The 15,517-nt window shown below is 49.4% G+C and overlaps 1 protein-coding gene across 1 annotated transcript in view; it reads right to left on the reverse strand.

Annotated features, from left to right (window-relative positions):
• Window positions 1-15,517, reverse strand: part of LOXL2 (lysyl oxidase like 2) — a 112,809-nt gene that overhangs the window by 51,788 nt on the left and 45,504 nt on the right. Inside the window, exon 4 of the mRNA XM_040243036.1 lies at window positions 650-861. Within this exon, the coding sequence (XP_040098970.1) occupies window positions 650-861 (212 nt within the window). The remainder of the gene's footprint in view (window positions 1-649; window positions 862-15,517) is intronic.

Here is a 15,517-nt window from a genome sequence, read left to right on the forward strand (position 1 = left end):
TGACCAGTCAATACAACAGCCTGTCATGGACTGAAAACCCTTCACCGGACACCCCTCCAGGCAAATTACTCTAAGTCTCCTTGTCTTCTAACCTTTCCCTGCCTGGGGAGATATTAACTTTGGAAACTATAACAGCATCTCAAGATTTACTCAGGATGAGTGTAACTGAATCCACTAGATCTGTTTCTCATTTTCCTAACAGTTGCAGATTTCTCATAATAATCACTTCGAGGGGGCAGAGGACAGAGGTGGTCCTGGCCACTGGATTCTACGTCTGCATCTCCATTGCTGCACCGCAGATAGGTTCATCAGCACTAGCTTTCTAGATTGCATATATATGGGTGAATATTTGATACGAGGTCAATGCAGGCTTCCCTGGTGGCTCAGTGGTAAAGAATCTGCTTGCAATGCGGGAGACACAGGTTTGATCCCTGGGTCAGGAAGATCCCCTGGAGGAGGGCATGGCAACCCACTCCAGTATTCTTGCCGGGGGAATCCTATGAACAGAGGAGCCTGGCGGGCTACAGCCTGTAGGGTCACAAAGAGTCTACTGAGCACACACACATGCACACCGAGCTACTGCAGAGCTGCCTTAGGACAAGGTGGGGCCAGAGTCCCACCACTCAGAGTCCCCGCCCAGACTCCTTACTTGTACACTTTGGTGTTGTAGGTCTTCTCCCCAGGGAAGCCGAACATGCCGCAGACCACGCGGGAGTTCTTAGCGGTCCAGTGCTTGTCACAGATCTGCTTCCACGTCTTGCCCTCCTTTATCTCCACGTAGCCCTCTGTCACCGGGGTACGCTTGCGGAAGGCGGAGAGGATGGCTCGGATCCGGATGTCCTCCACTTGGATGTTCATGTTCTGGGAGAGGATGGGGTGGAAGGAGATGGATGACCTTCCTGGTCTGGCCCTGGGGAGGTGATGGCAGACTGGGCTTATCCTGAGAGTCTGCCCGCCTCTCCCCTCGGGCTCTTGGGGGGCTGTGGGTGCTCCCCAAGAGCACACAGCACATGCAGTGGGGCTGCAGGAACCAGAAGAGAAGGAGCAGGGTGACCCAGGCAATCAGAGACTTAGGGGACCCCAGCGCTCCTCCTCTGTCCTATCAAAAACACCAGAGGGCAGCAGCCTCCTCATGCAGCGGTCTCAAAGAGCAGAGGAGAGAATCATGTTCCTTGAATGCTGTATTCTAGAGGCAAAATCATTCAGATGCTTGTATTTTACTCCAAAGCATCTGTATGCAGGCCTGGGAGCGAGTGTGTGTGCCTTCTCAGCAATCTTCCTGTAAAACTGAAATTTTGGGCAGATGAGCCCCAGATACCCTGAGCTGGTGGGGCCATGTTGCACACTGCCTTATGTACTCCCCTCATGTCACCCCTTCAGGGTGAAAAGCCAGAAGAGAAGGGGGAGGGTTTGGAGAGAAGGGGGAGGGAAGGAGGTGTGTGCCTGGACCCAGGCCAGCCAAGTAGTAGGGGCAAGCCTGGGGCCCAGGAGGTAGGGATGCACATAGTCATGCAGCTATGTCAAGGAGAAGAAAGGAAAGATTCTGAATGTCTTGAAAGCCCCTGTTCTCCCCTCTCCTCTCCCCATTTCTGTGGCAGTGAGTGAAAAGGCAGGGGCTGCTAGGAGGCTGTGGAGAAGGCTGGGGGTTGAAGGTGGGCTCCTCTCCCAGCCCTGACACTGGGCTGCTCTGTCCCTGCCCCTAGCCCATACTTGAGCCCCCAGGGATTTGGTCAGACAGGGGGCCTCAAGAGGCCAAGCTGGATGGAGGAACAGAGGCCTACCTGGAATTTTCCAGGATGTTATCTTTTATGTTTTTCCAAGGTTCTCACAAATCTGCCCCAAACACTAAGGACGCTCCAGAATCTCTCACTTCCAGCCCGTCTTCTTTCTGCCCCTGCCCAATGGGGCCACCACCAGCTCTCACAAGGCTCCCCAGCTGAGTCCCTGCCTCCCTGCTCTTCTCCATCCATCTGGCACAGGGCCAGCCCCCAGAGGACTCCTTCTAAACCACAACTAACCTTGTCCCTTGGCTGACCACACCTATACCTCAGCCCCAAATCTATAGCCAGCTAGGATGATGCTGGGAAAGACTGAAGGTGGAGAAGAAGGGGACAACAGAGGATGAGATGGTTGGATGGTTATCACTGACTCAATGAACATGAGTTTGAACAAGATCCAGGAGAGAGTGAACGACAGGGAAGCCTGGCATGCTGCAGCCTATGGGGTTGTAAAGAGTCAGACACAACTGAGCGACTGAATAACAACAATAATAGAACAATAATAAGTACCACTACTTTCTGGGCATTTTCTCACTTAATCCTCAAACAGTAGAGGTCTTTATAGTTAGTGTCATCTCCATTTTCCAGGTAAGAATACTGGGTGACTCCAGTGATCTCCCAGGACCACAGAGAGGCAGAGAGCACCTGAGATTTGGTGTGAGATGCTCTGAACCATGCCAGGTGGGACTGGGCAGGGGCACTGGCAGAGAGGAAGCCAACGACCTGGATGCCCACACCCCCGTCCAGCCAGGATGCAAATGAACTGGGAGTTTGAACAGAACCATTATTTGGGTGCCCAGGGATTCAGATCTCCTTGCCACTGGCTTCAGGGTGCAAAGCCAGGCCCCATTTCCCCAGTCCTGCGAGGTGGTGGAAAGTATGTTGGCCGGGGTGGTGGTAGCGGGGGCGGCATCTAGCTCTGGTTCCTTTCCATGCAGAGCGGAAGGAAAGCCGCCAGTGGCAGGATTACGTTTGCCAGCCTGGATCCTTGGATCCGTTACAGCTCCCAGTCAGGCCACAGGGCTCGCGCCACCAAGACACATGGACAGGAGTGAGCAAGAAAGGGCTGGATGTCTAGACCGGCTCATGGGCCAGCCCCCTCCTCCGACTTACCACCTCGGTAGGCCAGGCTGGAATTCCAGCATATAAGGAATGTGTGATGCCCAGAAGGAAAGTTACCCACTGTGGCATTGGACCTGAGAGCTGCACAGGGCAGGCAGGCTGGGCAGGCTTGATTAAATTCACAGATCCGCCCCTTCCTCCCGTCCCTCTCCTCCCCTCCCCCACCCCTTTCCCCCATCTCGGCCTATGGAGCATCAGCTCAGCTGAGATACAGAGTGTGAACCCACAGGGAGGAAGGCCAGGGTAGGGGAGCTCAACAGGCCCTTGTCTTTAGGCAGGGCCATGTCCCCTCAGCAGAATAATGACTGGTGGGCAAGCTAGGTAGGGTCCCAGATGCAGGAAATGAGGCTCAGAGGAGAGAAAGTGCTGGAACTGACGTCACTGTTCTTGTGTTCCCACTGACCCACTGCATGTGGGTGTGTGGGCATTAGAGTGTATGCCTGGCGTCACGAATATGTCTCTCTGGGTGTGTGTCTCTGCACGTGTTTGTGCGCCCACGTATGTGTCTCTCGGGGAGCTCACTGCTCCTGTGTGTCTGTGTGCAGGCGGATGTGCACATGTCTATGTGTTGTGTGGAGTGTGTGTCTGTGCGTGTGGTAGAGGAAGATGCAGAGGGTTTCCTTGCAAAGCCCCGGGAGAGCAGTCAGGCAAGTTCCTTCTCCTCTTTTCTCTCCACAGAACTAATTTCTTCCCACCATCTTGGGCTCAAATCCACCTCAGTCAGTCATTCATTCATCCCATAAAACACAGTCTCTCCCTCCAAGGACCCTGCCAGCCTCCTCCCTACTGCCCAACCCTGGGGCCCTGGTTCTTCTCCAAATCATAACGATTATGTGGGCCCTCATTCATCAAATGCCAGCCAATTCATTACGTGTCAGGCTCTGCACTCAGAACTTTGCGTCCATCTCCTTCCTCAGTTCCCATAACAACCAGTGAGAGGGCTAACGGTATACCCTGACTACAGGCGAAAAGCGAGAAAACTTGGCGAGGTTTGGCATCTTCCCCAAGTTCACACAGCCAGTAAGTAGATAAACAAGGGTGAAGACCGAGTTTTGACTCCAAGTTCCTGCCCATGCTCGCCACAATGGGCCTCTGGGTCTTCACCCTTCTGCCTTCATCCCATCCCTTGCCAGCTACTGAGAGGACACACCTGCGCCTGGGACTCAGCCTTCTGAGGCATCCTTTGGGGGTCCACCCAATAAAAGCCCACATTTGAAGTCCACCCTGTGCCCCGCCCAGAGAAGCTATGAGTCAGGCCGGAGTGTACGTGACAAGAGAGGGCTGCCTCCCAGCTGCTCTTGGACTCAGGCCAGGGGGCAGCAGGGAAACCCTCAGTGGCATGCAGTCAGGGCTTGCTGCTGGCTAACGAGCTCACAGGGGCTGTTCAGAGAGTTCTGTGTAGGAAAACACACGTACACACACAACGGCCCTTCTGACCTCACCGCCTTGGAATCCTTTCCATAACCGCAAGCAGTAGAATTTTTTTTTCCCCTAGAAGTTCAACTTCAAAAGGGCAGTGAAGATTTAAAACACTAAAACCTATGCGCATTTTTCTTTTCTAACAGATGTCTCTTTAGACTTGCACGTTTCACATTTAGCCCAAGAGCCCAGAAGCCGTCAATATATCTGACCCCTTTTATAACTTGAAAGTCTGAAGGCTAGCCCTCCGGCCAGAGACCGGAGTTCACCAAACTCTCCAAAAGGCTTCCCTCCAAGGAATTCACAGAACCTTCTGGACTTGTCCTACTCAAAACTCAGCACATCTCCAGGGAGGGTTTGAGCCCTGGGAGTGACTATCACTGGCTTCCAAAGGGGAAAATCAGGGTGCCCTGAGGCCATAACCTGCCCTGCTGTACCTAGCTGGGTGGTGGAAAGAAGGGCTGGTGAATGATCACCAGGGCTGGTCTCCCAGTCTTGTGCTTGAATGACATTTCACATTTGCAGCATCTGTGAATGACTTGCAGATTCCACAGTGTGAGAGTCTGGGGCTATTGCCAAGGAGGAAAAATCACCAGTTTTGAAAGTCTAGTTGGGGATTGCATCAGGGAAAGATTCAGGGGGAGGCAAGGCAAGCAACCCTCTAAGGACGCGCTTCACTGCTGAGAGTCGGCACTCAGCTCATCGCCTCCTGTGGAGGGCCTGTTTCCAAGAGCCAGATCTTAGTCCAATTCTTCCCCTCCCTCCCTCTAGAAGTTGTCATTTACTTATGCAATTAATTACTTAATGTATCAGACCAAGCCTTCCCACCTGAGAAGTGGTGTCAGGTGGGAGGATGGAGAGGTAGTGGTCCACCAGCATCCCACCAGGACAGACAACTGGTTCATTCTGCATGACTGCTGCTCACTTAGTAAGCCCCTTCCCTCTATAGCTAACAGGTTCCTGCATCTTGCTCTCAAAGCCCTTTACTTATTCAGCTATTTTCTAAATTACTTATTTATTTAATTTTTGGCTGTGCTGCTTTTCAATGCTGCATGGGCGTTTCTCTAGTTGCCGTGAGTGGGGCTACTCTGTAGTTAGGGTGTTCGGGCTTCTCACTGCATGGCTTCTCTTGTTAAGGAGCATGGGCTCTAGAGAGTGGGGCTTCAGTAGCTGCAGCAGGTGGGCTCAGTAGTTGTGGCTCCTGGGCTCTAGAGCACAGGCTCAATAGTTGTGATGAATGGGCTTAGTTGCTCTGTGGCATATGGGATCTTCCCAGACCAGGGATCAAACCTGTGTCTCCTGCACTGGCAGGCAGATTCTTTACCACTGGGCCATCAGGGAAGCCCTGTTCAGCTATTGTTAAAAAATGGGCTTCCAGACAGAGATCCATTTTCCCAGGTGCCACCTTGGCAACTTCGTCAGCACCCCACACCAAACGCACCCAGGATGCCCTTGGTCTTCCCTCTTCTCACTGAGTGAGGCAATGCCCTTCCAGTTTGCAGCCTGCAAGCCTCTTGCTCCCTCTCTCTTCCTTGCTCCTGTGGCTCATTCTGCCCTAGCCATGCTTTTCCTACCCTTCCATCTCCTTCCCATTTCTGTTGTCCAGGCAGGTGTGCAGTGAGAATTGTGGAAGTAAGAGAAGAACATCACAATTCTGTTTCTTTGGGGCATATGAATGACTGACCCAGTCCTCCTCAAAGGTGGCTGGCATATCCATCCACCTGACCACTGTGCACTCGTGTGTTTGGCTCAAAATTTTCCCGTGGCTCCCCGAGGTCTTATACTCCAGGTCAAGAGCCTTCCTGATCAGACCCACCTCATCCCCTCCCTGTCTTTTCTCCAGCCTTGAGCATCCCTTGTTGCCAGGCTGGTGCCACTCTTAATGCCAGCATCAAGCTGCTTCCTGCAATCCTTTTTTGCTTTCTCTCTACCAATGAGCATCCTCCTGACCCTTAGAAATAATCTCACTCATTCAGTCATTTGAAGAATACCAGCTGAAGGATACCAGTCCCAGGAACTGTGTGAGGTTGACATTAGTCAAGCAGATTAGCAAGTCACTTGTTGTCACTCATGGCAGAGGGGGAAAGCTAGTTAGGATCCTCTCTTCCATGAGGCCCCTCCTCCCTCAAATATCTCATCCACACAGATTCGACTTCTTTATTCTCTAGCATTTGCTTTCTGAGTCCCTCAGTTTATCCTTGGCTTATATTGACTATCTTGTAGTATTGATGTTTCCATGAGTTTTGCCACCTCAGACTGTGAGTCGCTCAAGGACAGACCTGTTTTTTATTCATTCCTGTATTCCCCATGGCAACTAGCAGCAGATACAACACGTAGTGGGTCCTCACATATTTTTGTAATAAACTACTAATAATAATCATTTTAAAAAATCCAATCACAGGAATTCAGCTTAACTAGAAATGCTGAGTTCTCAAGCCAGAAATGTAATAAAGACCCTCTTTATTCTTTGTTTAATGCAAAACAAACATTGGGGCTTGCCTCTCTTCACAGCATAAGCACTTCTTGTGTGACTTATCAATGGGCAAGGAGACAGCTGCACTTTTATCCATGCGATCTCTTGCCATCCAAGCTATTTAACACCCTCCCCTCTTCCCCCTAGAAATCGGAGGCTACTAAATAGTTATTGAATGGAATTAAAAGCTGATCTGACCATCAGCACGTGTTCAGTCAGTTTGTCCAAATGGGTAACATCTGTAAACAGCGTGAGACATGTTGTACTGGAAGAGGCTGGCTACACTGTAATTATCCCTGTTTGATGATCAAATCTGAAATTCACAGCCTAAGTTCCTGGGAACATTCTCGAGCCAGTGATTCCAACTGGGCCAGACAGATGAAAGGGAAGAGGGAAGGCAGTGTGGTGATTTCTGTTGCTCAGCTCTGTGTGATGGAGACCTGCCTGGGTGGAGGGGGTCGGGATGGGAGTGGCACCAGAGCTGAGGTCATGCTGAACCACCAGAGGAGAAAGCTGGCAGTCTGGGCCCTTCTCCTATAAATCAAGAGCTTTGCAATGCTGCTGGAGAATCAAATGCCCTGTTTCATTTTCCAACCTGAAAGCAGTGGAGCAGGCAATAGAGGTTGCTTCCTTGGAGACCAGGCAAGGGCTGCTGACCGCAGGAAGCTGGCATGACCCCTGCGCCTGCAATTGGTCCCTCTAAGCCAGCGGGAGTGCTGAGGCCACAAATCAAGTAAGTCTGTGGACCTGGCCAAACCGCCCAGCACGCTCCCAGGTGGGGTACCTGATGCATCTCCTCCTAGCAACCATCACCATGGTGGCAAAGTAATGACTTCACTGTTTGTATGTGTTAGTCGCTCAGTTGTGTCTGACTCTTTGCGACCCCATGGACTGTAGCCCACCAGGCTCCTCTGTCCATGGGATTCTCCAGGCAAGAATACTGGAGTGGGTAGTTATTCCCTTCTCCAAGGGATCTTCCTAACCCAGGGATCGAACCCTGGTCTTCTGCATTGCAAGTGGATTCTTTACCATTTGAGCCACCAGGGAAGCCCCTTTCTCCACTACTGGACTACTGGACAGCAAACTTCAGGACGGTGAGACTGTCCTTGAATATCATCAGTGATTCCCAGTACCCAGCATAGAATCCGGTGCTCGATTAAAATGTACTGAATGCATGAATGAACAGACAGCCTCCAGCTGCCTTAGCAACAGCCGCATGGAGACGGGGTAGGGGCAGTCATTGTCACTGACCCCTCTGGCGTGGCTGACTCTAATGGGCCACCTGGTCTCTTTGTCACCACCCTTTAACCCAATCATATCAGAAGCCCCACCCTACAGAAAAGACCTTCCCAACCAGGGCAGAGAGAGGCTTTCTCCAGCCCAGCTCAAGCCCCTACTTCTTCCATAGAGAATCCGTCCCACAAATCTCTCCCCATGAACCTCTCCCTTTTGAAACAGCTGCACAATTTACCATCCCATCCACATTGTTCAAAGTTGGAGTATAGGACTTCCCTGGTGGTCCAGTGGTTAAGAGTCCAGGGATACCAGTTCAATTCCTGGTCCAGGAAGATCTCACATGCCATGAGGCCTCTAAGCCCCTGTGCCACAAGGGCTGAATCTGAGCTCTAGGGCCTCAGTTAGTGAAGCCCAAGCCCCTGGAGCCTGTGCTCTACAACAAGAGAAATCCCCGCAATGAGAAGCCTATGCACCACAACGAGAGAACAGGCCCCTCCTTGCCGCAACTAGAAAAAGCCTGCTCAGAGCAACAAAGACTCAGAGCAGCCAAAAATTAATTAATTTAAAAAATTTTACAGTTGGAGTACATATTACCATTCATTTATTTCATCTAAAACAAATTATAAGGCTACTTAGCCACCGATTTCATCTAATGAGTAAGTAAAACATTACCTATTTCTTTCAGCTTACAAGCAATTATAATGGTGTTTATGATTTTCAAAGGGTTGTGGGTACAGCACAGTGGTCAGGAGTCAGGGTTCCCAAATCTGCCAGGATGTGTCCAGTTTCGAATAGTCTGCTCTGTTAGCTGCATAAATGCCTTTTTACTTCTTGGATGTGGTGAAAAATAGGTCACCCTCGAACTCCTCTTGTGCCCCTTGTGGTGGCTGGTGAGCCCAGACCATGTCGAGGCTCTCGATAAACAGAATTATGGAATGTTAGCACCAGACAGGGTATATATAACACCTCTTCTCGCCCAAGCTCCCTGTAGGCAGGGAGAGAAAACCCAGGAGAGTGACATGTGATGGTCCAGCTTGACAGTTGGGCAGATGCTGTGGGCTCCCAGCGTGGTCCTCTACCTACTTACTGAAGGGTCCAACACAAACTGCCCACTTGCTACTATTCCTTCTGCCGTATAGGGAAGCTGGCCAGCTATACAGCAACCATCTGGGAAAGTAGGGCTATATTTAGCTTGGAGGGACCACCACCTTCTAAACTGCACAGAGATGAAAACAGACCCCCCTTTCTTTCCTAAACCGTCCAATACAATCTGCTGCGCTTCCTCTCTGATGGGGAGTAGGGGGTTAAATTCCTGGCTGGGAAGTGTTTGGACCTTTCTAGAGTTAATTATTGGAGAAGGAAATGGCAACCCATTCCAGTGTTCTTGCCTGGAGAATCCCAGGGACAGGGGAGCCTGGTGGGCTGCCATCTATGGGGTCACACAGAGTCGGACACGACTGAAGTGACTTAGCAGCAGCAGCAGCGGAGTTAATTATGGGCTTCCCTAGTGGCTCTGATGGTAAAGAATCTGCCTGCAGTGCAGGAAACCTGGGTTCGATCCCTGGATTGAGAAGATTTCTTGGAGTAAGAAATAGCAACCCACTCCAGTATTCCTGCCTGGAGAATCCCGTGGACAGAGGAGCCTGGCAGGCTGCAGGCCATGGGGTCGCACAGTCGAACACGACTGTAGTGACTTAGCACACAGAGTTAATTACCCCTTTCCTGTCTTCAGGCTTCCACCCTCAAGAGCCCCCAGATGCTGGGGGGATAAGGCTGCTGCTGGGGGAAAGCCCTGAAGCATGTGGCAGTTAACTGTGACTAATAAAAACCTGGACTCTTGGAATTTAAAAAATGCGCAACAGCCTCCGTCCCTGTGGTTAAGAGCAGAAGAAAGAGGTTTTTCAGGTCTCCAGGTCCCTCCAGTAGGAGATGAGAGTGTGGAGGGGAGGGGTACTGGATGCCCTCACCATTGGAAGTGAATATTCTCCTCCCAGCTCCATCCTCCTGGCCCCTCTAGACCTCCTGGGCTGCCTGCTGTCACAAAAGAGAAACTGGGGCTCTGAGGCCACTCAGAGGATATGTGTGTTAGTCACTAAGTTGTGTCCGACTCTTTGCAACCCTGTGGACTGTAGCCCACCAGGCTTCTCTGTCCACGGAATTTTCCAGGCAAGAATACTGGGATGAGAAGCCATTCCCTTCTCCAGGGGATCTTCCTGACCCAGGAATTGAACCCAGATCTCTAGCACTGGAGGCAGATTCTTTACCATCTGAGCCACCAGGAAAGCCCATAGGCCACCCTTAAAATCTCACAGCTGGAGAATTTCTAATCAGTTCTGGGAACCTAACTGCTTTGGCAAAAAGAGCCTTTCAAAAATGGTAGAGGGCTTCCCTGATGGTCCAGGGGCTGGGAATTCATCTGTCAATGCAGAAGACGTTGATCCCTGGTTTGGGAAGATCCCACATGTTGCAGGGCAACCAAGCTTATGCGCCGTAATCACTGAAGCCCGTGCACCCTAGAACCTGTGCTCTGCAAGAGAAGAAGCCACCACAATGGGAAGCCCCCCGTACCACAACTAGAGAAAGCCCACATGCAGCAACGAAGACCCAGAGAGGCCAAAAATAAAAATAAGTTTAAAAAAATGAGTAGAGAAGAAAGTGAGGTGGGGAGGCTGAAGAAAAGGAAAAGACCCGTTATGTTCCCTGACCTAACAGCACCCGGCCCTAGCCACGAGCCTCTCTATGAGCACATGACTTAGCAATGTGCAGACCGGCCAGAGCAGGGCCGGCTGCTCACAGGGCATCTGGATTTGTAATCTCCCCTTATCTAATGCTTTTTCCAACTTGTCCACAGCCACAGACAGGAAACAAAGCCTCTTGATTCAAGAGCCTCTGAACTCCTGGGAGGTTTGCTTGGAGTTCTGTTTTATAGGTTTAGAAAAGATCTGTGCACTTTAAACCAACAGTATTGAACATTTATTATTTGCTCCTGCTTTCCTCTTTTGAAGAACGTTTTGAGAATTGGCCTGAGACTCATTTTTTTTCCCCCTGTATAAAATGCTGTTTGGTGTCCAGGGACCCAAGAAGGGTCAGTTCCTCTGGACATATAGTTGCAAGTCTCAGGCTCCAAAGGGGCCAGAACTTAGGGGTCCTGCCTCCCACTCTGGGGTCTAAAACTCAGACCACAGAAAAGGGGAGAATGGAGATCCTGCTTGGTTAATTTTCTGGAAGAAATGAACCCAGGCTGGTGAATCAGCAGTAAGGCACATCTCTTATAACATTTTATAGTCTGCATGCACTTTTCCAGCAATCATCTGGTTTTCCCCCCTACAGATTGTTTAAACCCCCTTGTAGACGATGAGTGCACGCCATGCCATTCTGAAGGAGTAACCACTGCCACTCCGGATTACAAACTGTCATAGTCGGAAGGGATCGAAATCAACCAACTCATCTTAAAGAAGGGAGTGGACTTGCTCTGTGCTCTGGCCAAACTCTCCTTGGGTGGGGTCATCCCTCTGAAGAAGCAGCACTTTTTCCCTCCTCTAGAAGGGAATTTATGAAGTGTCAGGGGCCCCTGAGGATGCCCCAGGCAGATGTAGGACTCCACGGAAGCACAGTTAGCTCATGGAGTGAAATTCCATCCTCCAGGCCCCAGGGCTTAGTGACTCACGCCTCTGGCATCCCAGAGTGGGATGAACTTGGTCTAGACAGATGCCGTTTTCTTCCACTCGCTGCTTGCGGAAATTTCAATGTGCTCTGGAGAAGGCACAAGCCTGTGAGGGTCATCTCTAAAGGTCTGTGATCTGTCTTCAACCTCCAGGCATCTACGAGGGTGGATATGCTAGAACCTGGTCACGCCCATTCAAAATAAGGGTGAGAAGAGATGGGAGTGTCTTTGTGATCTTCCCTAGACTGATCATTTGTGCCTGGGGTCACAAGACACAGAGAAGTCATTAACTTGACTCTTCACTCTTGGCCACTTTTGAATTTATGAGCTCCACCTGAGGGACATAGGGGGAGGTAAGGCTTTAATTTTCACTGTGATGCAGAACAGTAAGGGTGGAAAGTGTCTGCTTTCAAGGCCAAAGTCATCTTGTGCCAGAGGTCAAGAGAGAACATGAGAACACACACTAGCAGGCATCCCTTCTCTGCATGTGTCTCTGTGTGTAACAGGCATGACCCCAATTCACACAAGCCTCATGCATGTGTGTGTGTGCGCTCAGTTGAGTCCAACTCTTTGCAACCCTATGGACTGTAGCCCCCAGGGCCCTCTGTCCATTGGATTTCCCAGGCAAGAATACTGGAGTAGGCTGCCATTTCCTCCTCCAGGAGATCTTCCTGACCCAGGGATCAAACCCGCATCTCCCAGCTTTCCTGCACTGCAAGCAGACTCTTTACCACTGAGCCGTGGGGAGAGTTTGACACACAATGGTGGTCACTGCCAGTAGTCAGCTAGTGTTGCATCCCTTGTGTGGGCTGGCTGGGTGCACTTTCAGAGATGCAGATAAACATGGGGTCTTAGAACTTGGTAATCACCTCATCCCGTGTCCTTCCCATGTAGGGATTTGGCTGCCATATTCCTTGCAGGAGCTCATCCAGTTCCTGCTTAAACTACACTGGGGTCAAGGAGCTCACCACCCACAGGGCAGCCTGTCTCCTGTGTTAGAGTCCTTGCATGGTGTTGAAATGTGTAGCCCCATCACTTAGCCTTAAAGAGTTTTCATATTCAGCTGAAATCTATACCCCAATCCCTCCCCATTCATCTTAGTTTTGGGAGTTAAGCCAAATTATAAATGCTCTTGTCCACGGTAGCACTTCAATATTTGAAGAGAACCAACATCTCTTCCATCTTATCTCTTTTCTTGACACAATGTCTTCATTTCCTCATGTGATGTGGTTTCCAGACCTGTCTCCACCTGGCTGGTCCTTACTCTGGATGACCTAGTTAGGAGATGGCCCTGGAACTTCGCTCAGTTCTTGGTCCAAAAAGCAAAGAGTTTAGGGAAAATGTCCCCTTCCCCTCAACCAAGTGTATCAGTTTACAGGCACTTTTCTAGCAGCCATACCATACTGTTGGCTTATACTGAGCTTTTAGGCAACCAATCACTTTCAGGGATCTTTTAAATACAATCAACACTTTCAGTCTCTTTTCCTGGCTTTTGCTCTGTAGCTGTTTTTTCTTTTTTATTTCCTCATGAACCTTGATATAGAACCTTATATTCATCCTGAACACATTCCAAGACTTCCCTGATGGTTCAGTGTCTAAGACTCCATGCTCTCAATCCACCCTGCTTATTTAACTTATGTGCAGAGTACATCACGTAAAATGTCTGACTGGATGACTCACAAGCTGGAATCAAGATTGCTGGGAGAAATATGAACAACCACAGATAAACAGATGATACCACTCTAATAGCAGAAAGCAAATAGGAACTAAAGAGTCTCTTGATGAGGGTGATAGAGGAGAGTGAAAAGCTGGCTTAAAACTCAACATTCAAAAAGCTAAGATTATGGCATCTGGTCCCATCACTTCATGGCAAATAGAAGGGTAAAAAGTGGAAACAGTGACAAATTTCATTTTCTTGGGCTGCAAAATCACTGCAGATGGTGATTGCAGCCATGAAATTAAAAGACACTTGCTCCTTGGAAGAAAAGCTATAACAAACCTAGACAGTGTATTAAAAAGCAGAGATATCACTTTGCTGACAAAGATTCATCTAGTCTAAGCTATGATTTTTCCAGTAGTCATGTACGGATGTGAGAATTGGACCATAAAGAAGGCTGACTGCCAAAGAACTGATGCTTTCAAATTGTGGCATTGGAGAACACTCTTGAGAGTCCCTTAGTCAAAAAGGAGATCAAGCCAGTCAATCCTAAAGGAAATCAGTCCTAAATATTCATTAGAAGGACTGATGCTGAAGCTGAAGCTCCAACACTTTGGCCACATGATGTGAAGAGCCGACTCAGTGGAAAAGACCTTGATGCTGGGAAAGATTGAAAGCAAAAGGAGAAGAGGGCAGCAGAGGATGAAATTGTTAGACAGCATCACCAACTCAATAGACATGAACTTAGTTAGGCAAGCTCCAGGAGATAGTGAAGGTCAGGGAGGGCTGACATGCTGTAGTCCATAGGATCACAAAGAGTCAGAAACAACTTAGCAACTGAACAACAACAAAACTTCCCTGGTCCACACACATCTAACAGGAGACATTTCTCTAGCCAAGAGGAGTGATTCCATGACCTCAGCTACTGACACAGCTATTATATGAGGTATTTCGGAGAAACTTGTCACGTCCCACAAATATCCCTTGTAGGTAGCCTTGGTGGCTCCCTACTCATCAGGCCAACCCTGTCCATAAGCATAAGCTTAGCCACAAAGTCCTGGATAGAAGAATTTTCTGGCAGCTCTCCGAGGTTCTGGTCAGACACCCTGAGATCTAGGCCCATTCATGACCTACTTTAAGCAGATACCAAAGGGAAGAGGTTACAGGGGACTGCTCATCAACTGAAAATTTTCACAGCATCCCTGGCTAGACAGGAAAGCTCCTAGTTTGGCCCCTGGTAACCAATCTGATTTGTATGACAGCAAGAGGGAGGTCTAGGAAAATGCAAAGTTTAGAGGCTGTGGAAGTCATCTAGCCCTTGAAACCAGACTCCTCCCAGCTAACCCTCTCTGGGTTACTGTAAACTCACTTAGGATATAGGTTTCTTGCCCTGGAATGATCTACCAACTTTCCCCAAGGCATGCATCTTGTCTTCTGGGGTTATAAGGGCTTGAGAACAAGGGTCACATTTACTTACCCCAATGGTGTCCCAGACCGTGATGTGTACACAGCGGACCCCCAACAAATAAACGTCCAGAATAGAGATAGGTGCTAAGCTTTCCTATCATGGACTCTCAGCCCTTCCACAACAAGAAAGTTCTCTCTAAAATATTTCTTCCCCGGTCATTTCTCTGCCTTTTCCAGACAATGAAGGTTTTAGTTTCTCTGTGACCCATCTTATTTCCCCTTTATTTTAAAAAGTATTTATTTATTGGGCTGAGTCTATCTTTGATCTTCATTGCAGCATGCAGGATCCTTGGCTGTGGCATGTGAACTCTCAGTGTGACATATGGGATGTAGTTCCCTGACCAAGGGTTGAACCTGGGCCTCCTGCATTGGGAGCATGGAGTCTTAGCCACTGGACCACCAGGGAAATCCCTTATTTCCCCTTTAAAGGCTAAGCATTAGAATTGGATCCTAGAGGTAATTTCATAAACACTTCTCTGTTGAAGTGCCCTTCACAGAGTTCTTTTTCATTACTTTTTTTTTTCCCCTAGTGGCAGATGGGTCTTCTCATTTTTCCAGTCCAAAATCCACTGGCATTTTGGCCTATCCACTTTTGATTCATGCTAGCAGTGACTTTCTCATGCCTGGAAGCCTAGATCTTCGTTTGACAATCGAAGTGGATTATCCCAAGGATGTAGGATGAATAAAAGCCCATTAAAGAT

Source organism: Oryx dammah, unplaced genomic scaffold (assembly GCF_014754425.2).
Source record: "Oryx dammah isolate SB20612 unplaced genomic scaffold, SCBI_Odam_1.1 HiC_scaffold_1, whole genome shotgun sequence".
NCBI lineage: Eukaryota > Metazoa > Chordata > Mammalia > Artiodactyla > Bovidae > Oryx > Oryx dammah.